Raw genomic sequence first — 22,010 nt, forward strand, 5'->3', positions numbered from 1 at the left:
TCCAAGAATCCACCACTTACTTTTTCAAGTCGAAGCATACAAACATTTTAGTGTTTACAATTAGTACATCAAAACTTTTAAGGTAGCCATCACAAAAATTATTAATGAATGAAAAGCTTAGAGATTCTGTTTCTTTCTTGTATATTTTTTATTTCCCATTTCAGCCTTTACTGTCCTTCCACCTAAAAACAAGTGGACAAAAGAGAAGGGACCCCCAGCTTTAAAGAAACTTATCACCTTCCCTCCTGCAGCCTGGAACACACACACGCTCCTATGACTAGGAGATATACAAAAGACAAAGCCACCCACCCCCCACCCCTTTACAACCACATTTCTTCATATCAAATCAGGTTATGTGAATGTGAGAACTAAAAGAAAAGGAAAAGGATCGAGATGGATACACACTATGAAATGAGAACATACTTGGATTGGGTTACTCCTGCTTACCATCACATTTAGTGGAGGCATCCATGATTCTTTTTCTTTTTTCTTTTTTTCTTTTTTTCTTTTTTTTTTTTTTCCATTTTTTTATTTTATGGTATACAAACAACTAGCCTTGACATGCCTAGCCACCATTTCTCCAGCCAAATGATTAGTCATCTTCTTCCTTCATAAACCCCACTAAATATCTTCTCACTTTTCTGTTTTTTTTTTTTTTTTTTTCTCTTTATGAATGTTTTCACTCTTATTCCACTCAAAGTGGCATCAGCGTCAGCAGCAATTCAGCCGTCTCCCCAACTTTCAACTTCTTCTCATGTTGCTGCTGCAGTAGCTTCAGTAAATCCATCAGTCGGATTAATTTCTTTCATTCCTTTGCTTTGTCTCCCACCTGAGGTTCTTCAATCTTCTCCACAGCAGACAGATCCACCGCCTGAAAACCAGTGATCACGTCTTCTGCTTTCTGCTGCCCAAAAGAAAACAAACAAAGAAGCATATAAACAGATCAAGATACCCGATAGTGAATTTAAAAAACACCTCTACTGTTGTTGCCCCAATTCTAAGGCACAGAATAAAGTTTTTTTTTTTATATAAAAAAAATGGCATGATAGTGTCCACTATCCCTCTACTTGTAGAAAGAATCCTCCTTTATTCTTAATTATCTTCTAATAGCAGGGAATCCATTTTAGAATCTTAAGATAAACAACCTTTCCCATTATAGAGAAAAATGTTTTCTTGGTTGTGCATGATGACAACACATTTGATGGCCCCATACATATTATGCCCACTCAATCCCAAATCCCAAAGTTAAATGTGCTCACTGAAATAATTTCAGATATAGGAGAAAGCAAAGAATAGCACATAAAAGACAAACCTGTAGATGATCAAAATGTGGCATAGATGGCTTGATTTTCTTGTCTTGCATCACCTTTTGGCGGCTTTCATAAAAATCGAAGTCGTCCAATATAGATGTCTTTGACACATAGTTCTTAAAAATGTTCAAGATTTCGATCCCCTGAGGAAATCTCACCTGAAAAAGGATGACAACAAAACAAGATTAGTTGGAAGGATACAAGAAATTGAAGAAAACAAATTCTAGGGGATAGAGAACAGTTTGTTGTGCACACCTCCTGTGTGTCTCTGCTATTGGTCACAGGCTTGTTGTCGTTGTTCTCAAGTATTATATGCCGCAACTGTGGGTTTGGAACATCTTTTATGATGTGCCACTTGACAGGGAAAAATCCATTCCACTTATCCTGTTGCCAGAAGTCCATGTTCTTGTTGAAATCAACTCGGCCAATCATCTCAGCTACTCCACAGAACTGCCCACTTGCATTAACCTAAACATGGCAATACATGGACAAATGAATTAAAATTTATTGGATGAAAGGGAAAATAATTTTCCAGCCAGAAACATCAAATTCTAAACTTACCGAAAAGAAAAGAAACACGGGACACTTGCTGCCTCTCTCTCCCATCCTTTCCTTTGCTTCCTGATATGCACCGTCCAACCTCTTATTGCCATTCGGAGTACTAGCCCACACATTATACTTGATGCTTTTATGAATATCATCTTCACTATAAGATTTGATGACAAAGAAGAATGCGTGATCATATTTAGTCGGAAAGTCAGGAAGGTTATATTGATCCCTCCTGATCAACGAGGCTATGCAGTTATTCTTTCCATTCCCATCAGCAGAAAGAGATCCAGCATCATTACCTCCAGACACCAAAGCACCCTTGGCACTGGCTGTTCTGGGACCATGGTTCTGCTCAAGCACCCCAAAATCACTAATACCATTAGCCTTGCTTCTCATTTTCAGCTTTTCTGTGCTAACCCAACCCCTACTATTTGCTTTTAGATTAACAGGGCTGTTGGGATAGAGTAATCCACCCTTTCCCTGGTTATAGGATTGAAGTTTTGCAATCGGAAAGTAACCCTTGCCCAGAGCATCATCTGGTTGGAAAGGTGAACCATATTGGGAGGCCTGCAAATTGCCACATAATGTAATGAAAAATGCTACCTGAGGAGGAGAGGGCATAATGTCGGCAAATGCAAAAACCTATATTTACCTTGTTTGCTGATTTGAATTGACTGCGCATGCCATGAACTGATGATGGTGAGCTGCCTTTAACTTCTAATGGACTGTTGAACTCAGAATGCGAAAAGGATTTTGAGGGAGGATTACGAGGATGACTGGGGGAGGATAAATTTTGTTTGGAGTCTGCAATATCTGGAACTCCAATATAACCACTTCCATATGCTCCATCTCCAACTAGAAAAGATGGATCCCACAAGTAAGATGATGGCAACAACTCTGACCCATAGGGGAGAGGGGTTGGAATATATCCAGGGGAGGCAATAGCTGGTGCAAACACAGTGCTTGGCGGATATGGGTGTTGACCAGCATACTGTCCATCAACACCAATCGTGGCTACAGGTACAACGGGGCTGTAGAGGCTGTAACCAGGTTGGAATCCTGGTGTGAAGTAAAGGAGAGATCCATTATCTGCTTGCATGACCTAAACAAAAATCAATTTGTTATTAAATGTGATTACAAGATATAAACATGCAATGAAGTGAGTTAGTTCCTCACAGTCATATTTCCAACTGACAAAAATAAAAAAACCAATCCGTTAGTCATCATCCAAATATTTTTCATTCCAATATTCATTCAAATGCTATGTCTAGCCATAAGGCCTGCATCAGACAGACTGCAAACACATGCATGAATAAAGTCTCACAACAGATGCACCTAAGGTGATATGAATAATCCTACCACCAAGAATGCTAGTAAAGCAAGTTCCTAAGGTGCTATTATCAAGCATGTTGTGTTTGAATAGGTAAAGAAAACAATTGCATTAGCAATGTTAATGTCTAAGGCATAATAAAACTAAAAAAAATAAAAAATAACACAACCCGCCCACCGATACTAGAGTCTTTCCATCAGAATTGTGGTTAAGGGAAACAGAGACAGCACATAATAGATGTTAATGTCAAAGGCATTTTTATTTCTATGCCAGCAGGTTCCCATTTAAAACAATGGAAGAGTTCATGTTTCAGGCACCTTAGCAAAAATGCTTTCCTGGAGGGAAACCATTTCCATTGAAACAGAATCCAAGAGTCCATTTTTTTGTTCTAGGAAAACAAGAAAGATGAAATAGTAAACCAATTTAGACGAGGGTACCCACTTGGGGTTTCTGAATTCTTTTTCATTTTCCATTTTCTCTAAACTTGCCCAGAAATCAGAAGGAGAATAAAACTAAAAGCAAGAAACCCTAACCTAGATGAAACAACCAAAATCCACTCAGGCCAAACCCATAAAGGAACAAGTCAATAATCGATTGATTGTCAACTAGGACAGTCTAGTCAGTAAAGTGATCGAAAAACTTACAGGATACTGAATCTCCAAAGGCAGTCCTTGGTCATCCAATTCAGCAAAGGAACCATCAAAACCTGTTAAAATGCCCAGAAAACATAATAAATAAACAAAAACCCAGAAAATAGTAAAATTGAAATTTGTTGATAAGGGTTGCATCAACATACCTGGATAGTAGTATCCATAATATGATGGTGTGTGAGGAGGCATGACTGGTGGTGGTTCTGTTGTCAAGGACTCTTGATCCACTTCACTTTCTTTAACACTTCCTGTTGCTTCTCCAGATGATGTTGCATCAGATGGGCTTCCTTCCTTTGGAGGACCACCCTGGCCACCCACATCACATACCCACTTTCATTTTTCTTCCAACTTAAATAGATTTGAAACCAAAAAGGACAAATTCAAAATTTTCCATGGAAACAAACAGGTGGAAGCAAAGCAATTACCAGTTGACTACAAGGATCAACCTTGAGGTTCCTAATCATTTCTTCGAGAGCTGATGATGCATAAATCCAAACAAGTCAACACCATCAACCATAATTTTTTATAATCACAATAATCAAAACCACAATCAATACATCACCCACAACATTCAATAATCAAAACCACAATCAATACATCACCCACAACATTCAATGGAAAAAATAAATATTTTTATTTTCCTACAAAAAAAATAAAAAATAAAAAAAAAGAAAAGAAAAAGAAAGAAAAGGAAACAGAAGAGGGGGGGAGGACGAGGACAGGATATGATACCATGGTTGTGAGGATGGAATTGAGAGGCCATATTGTTGTTGTTAATAAGATGACACCACAAATCCCCGCAATAGAATCCCTCCGGTTGTTACAGTTACTATTACACCCAGAAATTTAGGGGGGGAAACGCCACCGAAATCCTATCCCGACTCCTGAATTCTCGTTGGAAACCAAAAAAAACCTATTTGTCTAAGTTAAAGCCTTAAAAATAACAAATATAGCTGTGAAAATGGTTGAAGCTTCTGTTTGGAAATACCTAAGTCCGTGACATAGGAGTGCTGTTAGAGCTGATGAAGATAGAAAGAAGAGTAGCAAATTAGGAATTGGGTTTGAAACAATAAAGAAGGAAAAAAACCCAAAAAAGTATGAAAGGGGTGGTGAGGCTTCCACGTCATATAGTGTGTCCGGTTGCGCATCCCTGCTTTCCCATCCGTCCGATGACCCCGAGACTGCCTCTCTGTGGAATCTTCTCTCTATTCAATTATATACGTCAACATCATCATCCCATTTCATTTGACACACGGTGTTGATTCTGTGTCCGATGCGCGTGCAGCCCACCCACTCCAACTGAACTACCAATTTGCCCTTCTATATTATGTGATATTACCAACATGATCGATTACAATTTACAATTTACAAACCGCCCCAATCGATGCCTTTTCTCAATCATTGCCCCTTTAGCTTAGTAATAACAAAGCCCATTATTTTTATTTTTGGGTGGGACTAAGCTAAATTGAGCAATCGTGTTTAACAAGGGACCAAAAAAAATTGTTTAGTCCCATCTATGCTAGACGACTAAGAGTTAATTTACTATCTTTCTAGCCCTTCCTATTTAGCTTTCACATTTTTTCCTCACTCCTAAGCCGCTTCATCATTGTATATAACCTTAGTTTAATTGGCAAATACAGAGGGGGATGGATGTAGCATGGGAAGATGACTTGCCCTGTTATTTATAGTCTTTTTTTGCATCTTTGACTTGACAAGAAGATTTTATTCCCTTTTTTATTCTTAGAATAGAATTTAGGGGTTGTGATTTCGTTAGTCTTTTCATAAATCAAATTTGGATGTTTTCGGATGGGATTGGATTTTTGTCCCGTCAATTCCAAAAAATTCCATGCACAAATATTTCATCCCGTTCTATATGGAGATTATATTAATCACCGAGTTGAATTGAAGTCAAAAGCAGAGTTAGGAGGGGGAAGGACGAGAGAGGACAAAAAGCATAGCAAGACGGCATGCTTGCTTAAGGAGTAAGTCTTCCAATTCCCAGCCATTCATTCAACACAAATTTATTACGAGATTGAAGCTTCCACGTTTAACCTTACTATGCCATTCAACTAGCTAGCTACTACAATATATATATATATATTACTTCTCCCCACACTCAACCCAACCAGCCATTGTTTTTTTTTTAATACATTCATATTTTGACTCTCAGGTTTGATGTGCGAAACCCTTGACCTTCGATTGAGACTGCTACACCCCATTACAGTAGCATGCATGCCCATCATCACACTGGTGAAGAGGCTGTTCATTAAAAATGGGTTCCTATTAGCCTCAGCCTCTGGACGCTGGGCTTGGGATTTATGATGGGGCCAATCTTTCCTCCTCGCAGGTCAAGGTTGAGGCTTTGTTTAATTTCAAGAACATGATCTTTGGATTATTAATGCTGCTCTTTCTTGTCACATCATGTCATGTAAACCACTTCAAGGGCATGACGCTTATTTCATACCTCAAGCTCAAAGACTCAAAATGAAATTGATACAAACATTCGTATTGTAACTGAAAATTTATCAATTATCAAATTCATATTCAAAGTAATATGACAAAATTCTAAAATCTCCAAGTATTGACTTAAAAAAAAAAAAAAAAAAAAACTAATAAATCAACCAAAGTGTTATTATACAAATAACTCCAAACTCAAAATAATTTAAACCAAAATTAAGTTTTAACATCTAAACAATATTTTCCTCCTAACAAATGTCCTAATAAAGTCAAATTTTCCTCCTAACAGTCACTCCTCGCCCCGAATTGAGGTTACCTGAAAGATTATCAACAAATGAGGTTGAACTCAAAACTCAATAAGGAACATTAATACAGTTTCATGGATCAAACATTTTCAATCATGCTTGTAAATAAGAGATATAACATATATTTATTTTCATAAAAACTTTTGAGTTCAAAATACTAATACATTCAAACTTTTCAACAAAACTTTCTCAAATCCATTTCAAAACAGTTTCTTATCAAAACCAAATCGAAAACATTCAAAATATCTTTACTCTGATTATCGTATAACAAATGGTGTCCAATTAGGTGAAACTTCACAATTGAGTAACTAGTTTTAAATTTGTTCCATTTAAGGTGAATAAAACTAAATGTCAACAATTATAACCCGTTGATTAGGGCTATATAATATCAACTATTATAACCCGTTGATTAAGGCCGAATATGTCAACAATTATAATCCGTTGACTAGGGCTATATAATATCAACTATTATAACCCATTGATTGGGCTGAATATGTCAACAATTATAATCCGTTGACTAGGGCTATATAATATCAACTATTATAACCCGTTGACTAGGGCTATATAATATCAACTATTATAATATGTTGATTAGGATCATAGAAACCAGAGTCAAACACTTTATTTTATTAATTCAAACTTGCAAAACAAAATATCATATCTCCAAAAATTTTCATTTTTCATAAACAAAGAAAATTCTCAAATATATTTTTCATACAAAACACATATTTGATCCATGTGAAAAAATAAAAACAATATTTTTACACATTTCAAAATACAATATAAAAAAGAAATTATTTTCTTTTATAAAAATTTGCATTAATTCCCTTACCTTGAAGAAGCACTAAAAAACTTGAAGTATTTAGCCTAACGAATTTACTCATCACCTAACATAATATATACACAATTATCTAAAGGTAAAAATTTGACAATCTTAATATTTTATTTAGTATTAGGGATCCTAATTAATTTCTCATGCTAATATTATTACTACCCAATATTATTTTCAACTTACTAAACAATAATAAATTAATTTACTGAGTTTTTAGATTATTGTAAAATTCATTTTCTTTCCTAATCTTACCCTCACTATTTATTTCTTTATATACTTAAATTAAATTAAAACCTATACAAGAAACTATTATTATTATTATTATTATTGTTCCTATAATCCAATTGTCAATTAACCACAATTCCACTCCCACACCCCATTATATATATATATATATATATATACTATTACTCCAAGCCACCAATTACACCCATTATTATTATTATAATAATAACACTTTTTTTTTCTTCTTCTTTTGTTCCTTCCTTCCTGGACGTCCACACGCATCCTTGTTTTTTTTTTCTTTTCTTTTAAACCCTTTGCTACATGACACACATCTACATTATTATTATTTTTTTCTCTTCACCGTTCCAAAAATTCATGCTACTCTTATTTTATTTATTTATTTTTTTTTTCTAGATCTATTCATTTGAGTAATCAAAATCTGTCGATCTCCATTAATAAATCAAATTATATTAATAAATTTTATTATCTTTTTGACCTATAAATTAATTAAAAAAAACTCTAATCAAAATTGAGATATTCCAAAGAATATCTGAAGTGTTCAAAACTAATTAATGAATATAAAATATTAATTTAAGGATTAAAAATATTACTTGAAAAATTGATTTTCAAACCCTTAACCTCCAAATCTTCAGCCATATACTCTCTAATCTTTTTTATTTTTGTGTAAAAGGGTTTTTTGAATAGAGAATGTAGGAAAAATCTAATTTATATCTAGTGGTTTTAAATGCGAAAAGAACTTTTTACCCTTATTAAATTACTATAATTAATTAATAATTTCTAAATTACGATTTTACCCCTAAATTGGGTTTGGGGCATTACATCCTCCTCTCCTTAACAGAAGTTTAGTCCTCTAAACTTGACATACATGAGTCTTGAAATAAATGAAAATGTTTTTCTCTAATCTCTTCATCTACTTCCTAAGTGACCTCTTGAATACTAAGATTATTACTTCACTAGACTTTTATCAATAAGACAATAATAGAACATAGTATCTTTTCCATCTCGCACCACATAGGCATAAAACCCTTAACAACCTTTCCTAAACAAGGAACTAGCCTCTAAAGCCAAGATCATACACAATGATCTAACCACATGTTTTCTCTTAAAACTAAACTTATATTGGTCAGGAATATGGAAATCACCCTTTTACCAAAATAATTAATAGAGACATAGAAGGAAACTAACCAATCCATCTCCAAAATCACATCAAAATCCTCAAGGTTAAGAAGTATTAAGTCAACTAACATCTCCATATAACTAGTAATCATAAGACAACCTCCAAACATTATATTATCCACAATAGAATGTCCCATAGGAATAGCAACAATCAAATCAAAGTTTAGGCTACCAACAAGCAGACCCAACATACCAACAAAAGATATTGAAACAAAGAGTATGTTGAGTTTAGGTCAATCAAGGCTCTAGCAATAAAGTGTAAATTCGAATAGTACTTGTCGCCACATCAAAAGTGGCTTGAGCATTTTGATGAGTCATAGCAAACATTCGCCCTTGGACTCTAGGTTTCTGTATATCCTCCTTAAGCTTCCCAATTATAAACTTCTTATTCTCTGGATAATCCCGAATCATATGTCCATGCTTCCCACAACCAAAGCAAGCTCCAGACTCTTTATAGCAAAGTTTACCCCAATGTTTCTTACCACAAATAGAACAAGTCACATCTAAATTTTGCACTACTTTCCCTTTAATTTGACTCTCAATTGAAACAAACCTTTTTGGTTTTTGGTTATCATGGGCACCATCACTCCTACTCGTCTTCCTTTGTTGTTTTCTGTACTGTTGAAGCTCCTTATTATATTTTTTCGCTATAAGGGCTCTATCTAGAACCTCTAAATAGACACTAAGCTTCAAAATAAATATTTTGTTCTTTAGATAGGGCTTCAATCCATCTTGCAACTTTAATGCCTTTTCTTCCTCTGTAGCAATCAATTGTGGAGTAAAACGTAACAACTCTGTAAATTTAGCCTCATATTGGGCTACGGTCATATCCCCCTGTTCCAAACGAACAAACTCTCCTACTTTTTATCGTTTAACACTATCGAGGAAGTACTTCTTGTAAAATACCTCCTTAAATAGTCTCCAAACTATAGGTCCCTGATCCTCTAAAAGCCTTTTGGTCATATGTCACTAATGATCTGCTTATTTATCTAACATAAATGTTCCATAGGAGATTTTTTGCTCCTCAGAGCAATCTATAACATCAAAGAATTTTTCTATCTTAAGAATCTAAACTTCTGCTTCCGTTGGGTCTGAAGTACTAGAAAAGTAAGGAAGACCTGACTTCTTAAAGTCATCAAATGAGCTACCCTTAGAAGATGAGGGTTGTCCAAGAGCTTGAGTCTCAATAGGTCTAGCTTGACACTCAACCAAACCAGCTAAAGTCTCAAGATACCTATAAAGTCATTCTACATTCATGGGAGGCAAACCCTCAAGCGGACGAGGTACATCATTATTAACCTAACTGTTTTGGGAAGATGTTGGTCTTCTTGGTGACATGTTGTCCTATGAAGCATCAGGTATAACTAAATTAGTCACTAGAAAACCAATTAGACAAATTACATTCATAAGGAAGAATAGGAATTTATAGAAGATGAAACTGAAACTAAAACTAATGCGTCACTCATCTATTCCCAAAGTAAACTAAAACAAGTTCCCAAAAAGATCATAACCTAGTGCTTTGATACCACTCAATCATGCCCCAAAACCCACTCCAAGGGCATGATGGTCATTTCACACCTCAAGCCCAAATGTTCAAAGTGGAAACAACACAAACATTTGTATTGTAATTGGAAATTTACCAATTACCAAATTCCTATTCAGAGTAGTATGAAAAAAATTCTAAAATCTCCAAGTATCAATTTTTTAAAAAAAACTAATACATCAACCAAAGTGTTATTATCCAAATAACTCCAAACGATAATTAAGTTTTAACATCTAAACAATGTCCAAAATAAAAAGAGTTTAAACAAATGTCCTAATAAAGCCAAATTTCTCTCCTAACGGTCACTCCTCGCCCGAACTAAGGTTACCTGAAATATTATCAACAAATAGGGATGAGTTCAAAGCCTAATAAGGAACATTAATCTAGTTTTTTGGATCAAACATTTTCAATCATGCTTGCAAATAGGAGATATAATGTATACGTATTTTCATAAATTCTTTTAAGTTCAAAATACTAATACATTTAAACTTTTCAACAAAATTTTCTCATATCCATTTCAAAACAGTTTCTCATCAAAACTGAATCGAATACATTCAAAATATCTTTACTCTGATTATCGTATGACAAATGGTGCCCAATTAGGTGGGACTTTACAATTGAGTAACTAGTTTCAAATTTGTTCCATTTAAGGTGAACAAAACCAAATGTCAACAATTATAACCCGTTGATTAGAGCTATATAATATCAACTATTATAACTCGTTGATTAGGGTCAAATATGTCAATAATTATAACCCGTTGATTAGGGCCATAGAAACCAGAGTCAAACACTTTATTTCATTAATTCAAACTTGCAACACAAAATATCATATCTACAAAATTTTTCATTTTTCATAAATAAAGAAAATTCTCAAATATACTTTCCATACAAAACACATATTTGATTCATGCAAAAAGATAAAAATAATATTTTTACACATTTCAAAATAAAATATAAAAAGGAAATTATTTTCTTTTATAAAATTCTGCATTAATTCCCTTACCTTGAAGAAGCACTCAAAAACTTGAAGTATTTAGCTTAATGAATTTACTCCCCAGCTAACATAATATCATATACAATTATCTAAAGGTAAAAATTTGACAATCTTAAAAATATTTTATTTAGTATTAGGGATCTTAATTAATTTCTCATGCTAATATTATTACTACCCAATATTATTTTCAACTTACTAAACAATAATAAATTAATTTACTGAGTTTTTAGATTATTGTAAAATTCATTTTCTTTCCTAATCTTACTCTCACTATTTATTTCTTTATATACTTAAATTAAATTAAAATCTATACAAGAAACTATTATTATTATTATTATTATTATTATTATTATTATTATTATTATTATTATTATTATTATTGTTCCCATAATCCAAGTCACTTAACCACAATTCCACTCCCACACCCCATTATATAATATATATATATACCCAACACTATTACTCCAGGCTACCAACTAAACCCAACATTATTATTATTATTATTATAATAATACTTTTCTTTTTCTTTTTCTTTTGTTACTTCCTTCCTAGACGTCTACACGCATTCTTGTTTTGTTTTGTTTTTTTTTTTTTTTAACCATCTGCTACACAACACACATCTACATTATTATTATTATTATTTTCTCTTCACCATTCCAAAAAATCACGCTACTCTTATTTTATTTATTTATTATTATTTTTCTAGATCTATTTATTTGAATAATCAAAATCTGTCGATCTCCATTAATAAATCAAACTATGTTCATAATTTTTTTAATATTTTTTACCTATAAATTAATTAAATAAATTGTAATCAAAATTGAGATATTCCAAAGAATATCTAAAGTGTTCAAAACTAATTAACGAGTATAAAATATTAATTTAAGGATTAAAAATCTTACCTGAAAAATTAATCTTCAAACCCTCAACCTCTAAATCTTTAGCCCTATGCTATCTGATTTTTCTAATTTTTGTGTAAAAGGGTTTTCTGAATAGAAAATGTAGGCGAAATCTAATTTATATCTAGTGGTTTTAAATATGAAAAGACCTTTTTACCCTTATTAAATTACTTTAATTAATTAATAATTTCTAAATTATGATTTTACCCCTAATTGGGTTTGGGGCATTACACATCAAAGATAAACAATTCATATGTTTTGCACAAGATGGCAAAACAATTTAGAAAGAAAAGTTATAGTTGTTCAAAGGGAGGAGTGACATCTCTAATTGCAAAGGGACACAACATACTCATGCACATGATTGACTCCATCGACACACCTGCATGTCAAGTGTTATTTGTAAATAAGTTTAACTATAATTACTTTTACAATAATTTATTATGTCTTGTGAAAATTAGGTCTCATATCTTTCTTTTAATTGCTGACCCATTTTGCCAATTAATACACAAATTTTAGCAAATTATTTTTCTACAAATTAAAAGTTAAGCAATCAATTATAGAATATAGAGTGTAGAACGTGGGGGTCGAAGATAAATTGAGGCTCAAAATACTTATCAATTTTCTCCCACTTGATAAGATGTGATGTTTGTTTGAGTATCCAAAGAATCCAACGTAGAACCATTTCCTTCTTCACACTAATGACCATCAACATCCATTCATCACAATCCATGATAGAAGGTAAAAAGACCATCATATGTATTTATAATCTATAACATATGATAAGGAAGAAACCTACTCTATAATCAAATTGAATTTTTTTTTATATTACCTTTCTATGAAACAAAGATCATGAGAAAATAAAGGTTAATCTTTAAAAGAGAAAACACCCAAGAGGGGGGTGGATTGAGATTTAAAAAAATTATTTTTAAACACAACAAATTTAAACACAAGAGAAGCAAATATAAAGAGATAGAGTTAGAGAAATCAAACTAAGATTTTATAGTGGTTCGACACTTCCTTGCTTACATCCACTCTCCTCAAACTTCTAACCGAGTGAGGATTCCACTAACTTGAAGCTTCAACCAAGATTCTAATCACCTTTACACTTGGATTCTTACTCCAATGGACTCTTACACAATCTCTTCAAGTTTCAACTCACTTTAAGACTTTAACACTCAATTAACAAGAATAAATCTCTCAACCTAGCTTAACAATAGCTCAAATATAACTTAAGGTTAGGATGTATCACAAAGGTGCACTAAAAGATATGCAAATGAAGATTTAATGCACTAAGAAAGGAATGAGAGCTTTTAAGGCAAGAACAAGTGGGTAGACAAATAAATGTAGGTGTTATCTTACTCATAATTGAAATGAAGCTCTTTATTTATAGGTTTCTAATCTCGGGAGCCAAGAAAACCAAAAAGCAGCCTCAATGGGTTAAGCTAGGGGTCGACCAGTTCATTAGCCGTTGGAGCATTTAATGCTTGGCAGGTGACCGTTACCTTCAATCGGATCTTGACCAGACCTTGATCGGAGGTCGACCAGGAAGGCAAATACCTCGAATGAGAATGAAAGACTACTGAAAGAGAGAGAGAGAGAGTGCTTTTTGCACTCCTTGACGGGACCTCAACCGAAAAAAAGGGAACCGATCGACCAGTACCCCTAGCTGATTGAGCCGGTTGGCCAGTGCTTCAACTAGTTCACCATTTTTTGTCCGAAAACCTATCTTTTTCTATTATTTTCTCTTTTAACACTTAGGCAAGGTCTTTAGGTAAATTAATATGCCAATGTTGAAGTGATTTGCCTAAGGTCCATTTGATAAAACTCGGGTTTTGATGGAAATGTAACTTTAAAGAATAAATTGAGTTTTTAAAAAATGCATGAAATGATATGTAAATCCTAAGTGCACCCATGCATTCATCTTACATTTGTTTTCTATGATTAAAGGTCTTCCAAAACTCTTGATCTTGCATCCTTTAGGTCATTTGATGAATTTCCAAATTAATACTTGAAATTCTTTATAATTCAAACCAATTAGTAACTTAACCATGGTTTGTTATCATTAAAACCTGATTAGGAGAACCCTTGGGCTAATAGATCATAATAGACACCCTTTTTAAATATCTTTATTTTCCCTCTTTGGTCACTAAAACCCAACAAAGCTCCTACCCCATAAATAATAGAGAAAATCATCTTACCAACAATCATGGCACAAACATAGGATAATGTAGAAATCATGTTGTCAACAAAAAACCTTAGAGAAGTCACAAGAAAGATATATGAAACATAATTTGTGTACACATTAAATATACAATCATTTTTATATGTTATTTTAAGTCTTTTCCAAGTATCAGAGCATTGAAACTTTGATGAGTACTATCAAAACCTTTTTTTTTTTTTACCTTAACCCATCAATGGCTAAAGTTACTATTGATAATGTCCAAAGCATTGTTGTTGGCATTCCCACAACCATTCAAGTCATCCCAACCACTTAAGCCATCCAAGGAGTAAATCTTATCTCTTTCAACATGGCTACACAATTACCATTCAAACTAACACCCTCAAACTTTCCTTCATGGCATGCTTTATTTATTTCTTTATTATGGATATGATATATTGGTGTTCATTGAGGAAACTTTCACTTGCTCCTTCTTTAACCATTAACCAAAATGGACAAGTAGCGCTAAATCTTTCCTATACTTCATGGATTTGTCAAGATCACTCGCTATTTCAGGAAATCTTCTTCTTCTTCTTCTCTCTCTCTCTCTAAGATGATTAAATTGCTAGTTACATCAACCTTGACATTATGTGAGGCATAGAAACTCACAAGATTATATGTTAATCATTCAAGACTAAGTATCATGTATTTGAAAAACAAGTTATCCCTTCTCACCATGGACAACTAGTCTATTTTTGAATATTTCCAAGTCATTAAGTGCATTATCGATGATCTTGCATTAATTAATTCTCTAATTTCTGGTGATGAGGTCATCATTTATGCCCTCAATGGGCTTAGGATAGACTACAAGGTGATTGTGGCTACTATTCGAGCACGTGAAAATTTATTAACATTTGAGGAGCTTCTTGATAAACTTGTAAAGTAGTAAATGTTCCTAAAACATTTAGATTTCCAAAATGCAATACCCATTGCTACTAATTTCTCTAACAAATTCACTTAAAATCGTCCTCATAATAGTAATCAAAACAACAAAAATGGCAAACAAGGTGGCAATAATGCACATGGCCTCACTAGATCTACCATGGGCATTCATCCAACCCAAAATCTTCTCTAATTGTATGCCAAGTCTATGATAAGTCAAGCCATACCACAAAGAGGTGCTTCAAAATTCATTTACCAAAGTCACCTGAACCTATTGCTAACTATACTATTGCTATAGGAACATCTATTGCAAACTAGTTAGTAAACTTCATTACTTCGCATCATATGACTAGTGATCTAAAGAACCTTACTCTCTATTTGTACTATGATAGTAGTGATGACATGATTATCAGTAATGGCTCTACTCTTACCATATCTCATATTGACTCTACCATACTTATTGCACCTACTCAATCCTTTTTTTTTAGACAATGTGTACCTTCTATTCAAAAGAACCTTATTTCTATTTCCCTATTTTGTGAAACTAACATTGTGTCCATTGAATTTTTTCCCTCTCATTTTGTTATAATGGATTTGCTAATGGGGATGTCATTGCTTAAAGACTCGAGTCGAGACAATGACTATGATGTTATGATAGAGCCCTTAAAAGTACGACATAATGTAACAAACTCTTAGATTTTATTATTTAATTCCAATTCATTTTTATCAATCCTATTTCCATACATTATATCTTATAAGTACTTGACTTGCATCTTTTACATTGTACATGACTTAGGTACATTAGAAGTTGCACAAAATATCCAATTCACATGTTCCTTACAAATAAATGACTTATTCACAATCGATTCATGGGTTTAGGTAACCCATTAGAGGTTGTCGTGTCCCACCTTCTAATTGGAGGGATGATTGGTCTTGACTATCGAGATGGGTTTCTCATGTAAGTGCACTAATATATATAATTACACATTGAACTGGACCTACGGTGAGTGATCGTGACTTAATGTTATCAAGTAGTTATGATTTCACTAAGCTACTTCATTATATTGTTTTTCAACCTTAAGAGAATATTAAGTTTATGCTAAAGTTAACAGTGACTTTAACCTATGGGTGAGATCATAAGCTAATCATATATTCCCTATGGATTGGATCACTATTGATGGAAGACGATAGCAATAGAAATTCTAAATAGAGGCATAATGATATCTTATAGGATTGAGACAATGTGTCCTCTTGGGTGATCCTAAGGAGATGTGTTTATAAAAACTATGGTTGTAGTAGTCTCTTAAGTGAAATTTGACATTATGCTCTTTGAGAGTTAAGATATGTCTGTTGAACACATAATAAGAGGATTTGTAACTCAAGAATAATAGTAGTGTTGACAAGTTGATAATTTTCACTTTGTTATATTATGAACACCAATTCATGGGGAGATTAAATGCAATGGATAACAAGTTATAAACTCGAACACATAGTGTCTCATTGTTATTTACATAGAGTACTGTAGTGTCATTGATTCTCTATAGTGAGATGTTAAATCAACTTTAAAATTGGATTCTAAGGGAGCTAGTACTCCTATGGGTCTAATGGTTCCTACTTTAAACTCATATACCTTGTTCGCACAGGTTATGAGGGTCAGATTGGATTTAGGTTCACTTTTGTACATATGGGTATTTTTGTCATTACACAAAGTTACATAAGGGTAAGTAAATAAGGTCTCTGAATTGGGCTAATTGATTTATTATCTAGTCTTATTAGGTTAATTAATCAATGAGGACTTGTTTTAGGTTATATTAAGTGACCTAAGCCCTTAGTAAGCTCAAGTCACTTAAGCTTAGCGAGAAACCCTATAAATACTGTCACACCCCAAAACCCACTCTAAAGGCATGACAATCATTCACACCTCAAGAGGCCCAGGTTGGAAACAACACAAACGATCATATTGTAATTGAAAATTTACCAATTACCAAATTCCTGTTCAAAGTAGTAGAAAAAAAAAATCTAAAATCTCCAAATAACAATTTTTGAAACTAACACATCAAACCAAGTGTTATCGTCCAAAAAACTCCAAACTCAAATAATTCCAATGGAAAATAAATTTTAACTTCTAACAATGCTCAAAATAAACAGAGTTTTGACAAAAGTCCCAACAAGTCAATTTTCCCCTCCTAACCGTCATTCCTCACCTGAACTGAAGGTACTTGAAAATTATCAACAAAGGGGAATGAGCTCAAAGCGCAATAAGGAATATTAATACAGTTTCATGGATTAAATAGTTTCAATCATGCTTACAAATAGGAGATTTAGTATAAAGTCATTTTCATAAGAACATTTGAGTACAAATATGCTAATACATCCTACGGTGTTTAACCAAACATTTTCCTGTATATCAAAATCATTTCATATCCATTTCAAATCAAATACATTTCAATTGTTTTTACTCTAATTATCAAATAACAAATAGTGTCCAATTAAGTGGGATTTTACAAATAGGTGGCTAGCCTTAAATATTCATTTTAAGGTGGATGAAACCAAACACTACTAGTACTAGTAACCTCTAACCAAACCCCTAGAGGTCGGGGTTCAAATCAATTACATTTCCCACCACAAAAATGTAAAGGTCAACTATTATATCTCGTTGACAATGGTCAAACAAACCAGAGTCAAATTCTTTATTTTATTTATTCCAACTTACAAAAGTAGAAAATCCCCAAGTATTTCGATATAAACAAAATAAATGTTATAGCACATTTTCCATACAAAAATATATTTGATCCATACTTAAAAGCAAAATTAACAATTCGACATTTCAAACAACATATATATAATTATTTCTTTTGCAAAATCTGTATTAATTTCCCTTACCTCAAAAGAAGTCCTCAAAAACTTTGGAGAAAAATAATTCCAAAAAATCTACTCTTCACCTAACAAAGTATAAGAGAAATAACCATTACTATTTATCTAAAATTATAGGTTTGAAAATCCTAATATTTTAGGTATTCAAATTAATGTTTTTAATTATGAAAGATAATTTCATCTATTCTTATTTTAGAAAAATTAATAAATTTCTAATTTATATAAAACTTAAATTTTATTTTCAATTTATTTCTTGGGGCACAACATAATTTAATTAAACTAAAATTTATTTCACTAATTAAATTCTATGCTATTTATTAACTCACACCCATCATTAGTATAATTATAATACCAAAAACTTTACTTTCTTTTATTTAAAACTTCTATTCTCTCACTTTCAATTTTTTTTTTTTTTACCAAACATAATTTGTATCCCAACAATTCTCCATTATTACTAATAATTAATATATATATATATATATATATATATATATTAACCACCAAACACACTTCTCCGTACATATCTCCCTTATTATTAATATTATTTTATTATTATTATTTTTCCCATCCTACTCATTCTTTCTCACATGCTCAACACCCAAGATATATATATTGTAAAAGTCTTCCTCTAGTGCACACGCATCCTTTTTATTTTCCCAAGAAATCTAGCGTGTTCAGAACTAACTAAAAATATAATATATTAATTTAGACTTAGAATCTTACCTTGAAAAAAAAAATAAAATCTAAACTTCAAACTCTAAATCTCTAACTCTTGAGCCCTATGATTTCCAATTCTCTAATTTTGGTTTATAGGATTTTTTGAATGAAGAAGACGAGGAAAATCTAATTTATACCTAAGATTTTTAATTATAAAATGACTCTTTTACCCTTAATGAATTTAATTAATTACTTAATTACTTTATAAATTACTATTTTGCTCATAGATTAAATTTTAGGGTGTTACAAAAACCTTTTTAAGGGTTAGGGTTTCTATAGCATTTTTTATAGAGTTGTATTCCATCTCTAGTTATTTACATAGGGTATTAGAGTGCAGTTGATTCTGTATTGTAAGATGTTAAATCAACTTCAAAATTGGATTATAAGGGAGTTACTACTCCTATAGGTCAAATGGTTCCTACTTTACACTCATAACCTTGTTGGTACAAGTTATGACGGTCAAATTGGATCTAGGTTCACTTTTATGCATATGAGCATTTTGGTAATTACACAAAGTTACATAAAAGTAAGTGAATAAGGTTTCTGAATTGGGCTAATTAATTTATTATTAAGTCTTATTATGTTAATTAATCAATTATGACATGTTTTAGGCTAGATTAAGTAACCTAAGCCCTTAGTGAGCTCAAGTCACTTAAGCCTAGTGAGAAACCCTGTAAATACCCCTTTAGGGGTTAGGGTTTCCATAACTTTTTTTTATAGAGTCGTCTTCCATCTCTAGAGAAATAGAGTCATAGCATCCACCATTCTTTCCATTCCTATCGGAAGTGTTAAGATTAAGGTTCGAGTCATCAAGTGGAAGATTTTGGAATTATGAGACTTCTTGTGACTTTATTCTTAATCTTCATCGCATGGAATCTATTTGAGAACATCTGAATCTCAGGTATGTTTTTCATTAGCATATTCTAAATTCGTATAAAGTTTAAAAATGAAAATTTTCCATTGTGTATAGGATTTAGAAAAACTTAGGATAGTTATGTATGTTCCTAATATAATCTAGCTAGACTTGAAAAATAGAGAGATCCAGGTTTTTCACATCATATAAATGACCAATGGGCATGAGTTCTTCCTCTAAACAATCATAAGCTTGTTTCAATACAAAGGCTCCTCTTCAAGAGTGGCAGCATCATCTTCATCATCCATCCTTATGCATCTGACGGGATAATACAATCATGCAATCAATATAAATCCTTGGAGCAATCACATGAAAATAAATTTGAAACATAATTCTTGTATGGTTGTAATGCCTTATCAAGACTTCCGTTGTGTATAAATATATGTACAGTCAACACATTAAATATGTGGAGTCATTTTTATATACAACTTTAAGTCTTCTTCAATTAGCCCATGAAGTTAACTAGTCCATGATTGTTCTTCCTCACAGCCCAATGCTCATGATCCCCTCACATCTTCTAGCAGTTTTAAGAATATATAGAAACATATATGGGAAAAGGAGTGCTTTTAGAAATCTCCATCTTTGACTTTCATTTTGTGGTTGATGATGATGTCGTTTCTCTTCTCTACAGAGATAGGAGGTACAGTATTTACCGTTCACCGAGCGTCTCAATACTTGAGTGCGTTTCCCTTCTCCTTAGCTCGATAGCTCTACTAAGAGGAGAGTGATGATGCTCAACGCTTAGTCTCTTCTCTTCCTCAACATTCGCCACCCTGAAATAGCAGCGTATCATATGAGTGTCTAGGCTGTTACTCTTGCCTTCTCCGTAGGAGATGGTAGTGAAAATGTAATCTGATTAGAAGGTTCGTCTTTCACCCTCCTTATATAGAATGTTCTTAAGAGGAAGACACTAACAACATCATCTACCGATCGAACTTTTCCAGAGGACATGAACCATATAAAACCGAAATGATGGACTGACTGAATAAAATTGGAGAGTAGTCTCCTATATATATGCCAAGTCTTGAAGGCCAGAAAACCCATTCCTAGCAACCAAACAAAGCGTAGTGGAGCATACAATTGAAAGAGTAAACTTTGAAAGTGACTTGGTCGGAGGGCAGAGGTTCCAAATTTTCAAAACGCATAAATTGAGGACTTGTTGCGTCGAGGAATAAAATGCTTTCGAAATTCAAACAGGAAATATAGTCTCATAAAGACATCATGCATACGCTTACCTACTACACCTACCAAAGTTCTCAAAACACTTCAAAACATTTGAAATGTTAATAAAAAATAAATAAATAAATAATTGCTTTCAAAAAACCTATTTTAAGAAGCAGTTCCTGAATACAAACCCAGAAAGATAAATTATAAAAATCATTTTTATACTTTCACCCGTTCCTCAATTTACTTCTTAAATTTCTTCCTTAAGCAACGTCACCATTATATTATGTCCAAATGTAAAATTTAAAAAAAAAAACTAAAAATAAAATAAAAATAAATTTGTTCCTTAATAAAATGATTAGTTAACGTTTGACTAGAGTATATGGGTGTTATTACTTATATTAAATAGCAAATTATAAATTTTTATTTTATATTTACAAATTTTAAATAAAAAAATTAAAGGATTAATTTCATTGACACTTTCTAAGATTTAGCATAAATATAATAAGTTATGGATTTCAAATTTTGTCCATTGGTCACTCTAAGATGTATTTCATATATAAAGTTTATTTTTTAGAAAATAAAATTCATTTTTTTGGATAATTGATAAATACACCCACCTAAAATCTCTTTAAAAATAAATTTTATAACCATAATATTTTATGAAAATGCTAATTGATGAAATTTAAAATCAATTGGTATATTTGCACCAAACTTAGAGTATTCAAGTGAAATTAATCCAAATTCAAATTAAATGTAGAATGAAAACCAAGTAAATTAATTTTGGAATTGATTTGGTATAGGAGTGTTTTTCTAAGAGATCAATTCAATCCTCTAATAAAAATATTTTTTTTTTATTATTATTATTATTATTATATTTGTTAAGTGATTCAACTTTAAGGTTATGTTAGGTTTTTAAAATTTTGAGAATAAAAATGGAAAACAAATAAA

The 22,010-nt window shown here is 32.4% G+C and overlaps 1 protein-coding gene across 3 annotated transcripts; it reads right to left on the minus strand.

The window, feature by feature from the left end:
• Window positions 1-96: 96 nt before the first annotated feature.
• Window positions 97-4,992, minus strand: LOC117908927 (YTH domain-containing protein ECT1). Of its 3 annotated transcripts, none has more exons than XM_034822782.1 (10): window positions 4,828-4,992; window positions 4,572-4,723; window positions 4,265-4,314; window positions 3,986-4,145; window positions 3,834-3,895; window positions 2,512-2,961; window positions 1,872-2,426; window positions 1,566-1,778; window positions 1,313-1,468; window positions 97-904 (listed from the first exon to the last, which is right to left on the minus strand). In XM_034822782.1, exons 2-10 carry the CDS (start codon window positions 4,600-4,602, stop codon window positions 806-808), a joined length of 1,776 nt encoding a protein of 591 aa, XP_034678673.1. In that variant the 5' UTR covers window positions 4,603-4,723; window positions 4,828-4,992; the 3' UTR covers window positions 97-805. The 3 variants fall into 3 exon arrangements, with proteins under 3 accessions (XP_034678673.1, XP_034678674.1, XP_034678675.1); XM_034822783.1 differs by having other exon boundaries at window positions 4,572-4,752; XM_034822784.1 differs by having other exon boundaries at window positions 97-901; window positions 4,572-4,992.
• Window positions 4,993-22,010: the final 17,018 nt, after the last annotated feature.

This window comes from Vitis riparia, chromosome 19, assembly GCF_004353265.1.
Source record: "Vitis riparia cultivar Riparia Gloire de Montpellier isolate 1030 chromosome 19, EGFV_Vit.rip_1.0, whole genome shotgun sequence".
Lineage (NCBI taxonomy): Eukaryota > Viridiplantae > Streptophyta > Magnoliopsida > Vitales > Vitaceae > Vitis > Vitis riparia.

Bases quoted from the DNA above. Each gene is read 5' to 3' on its own strand.
- LOC117908927 (XM_034822782.1), bottom strand. From the start codon at position 4,602: ATGGCCTCTCAATTCCATCCTCACAACCATG. The intron at 2,962-3,833 runs GTAAGTTTTTCG...ATTTTTGTTTAG, and splicing joins CTTTGGAGATTCAGTATCCT to GTCATGCAAGCAGATAATGG. The intron at 2,427-2,511 runs GTAAATATAGGT...GGCAATTTGCAG, and splicing joins AATTCAAATCAGCAAACAAG to GCCTCCCAATATGGTTCACC.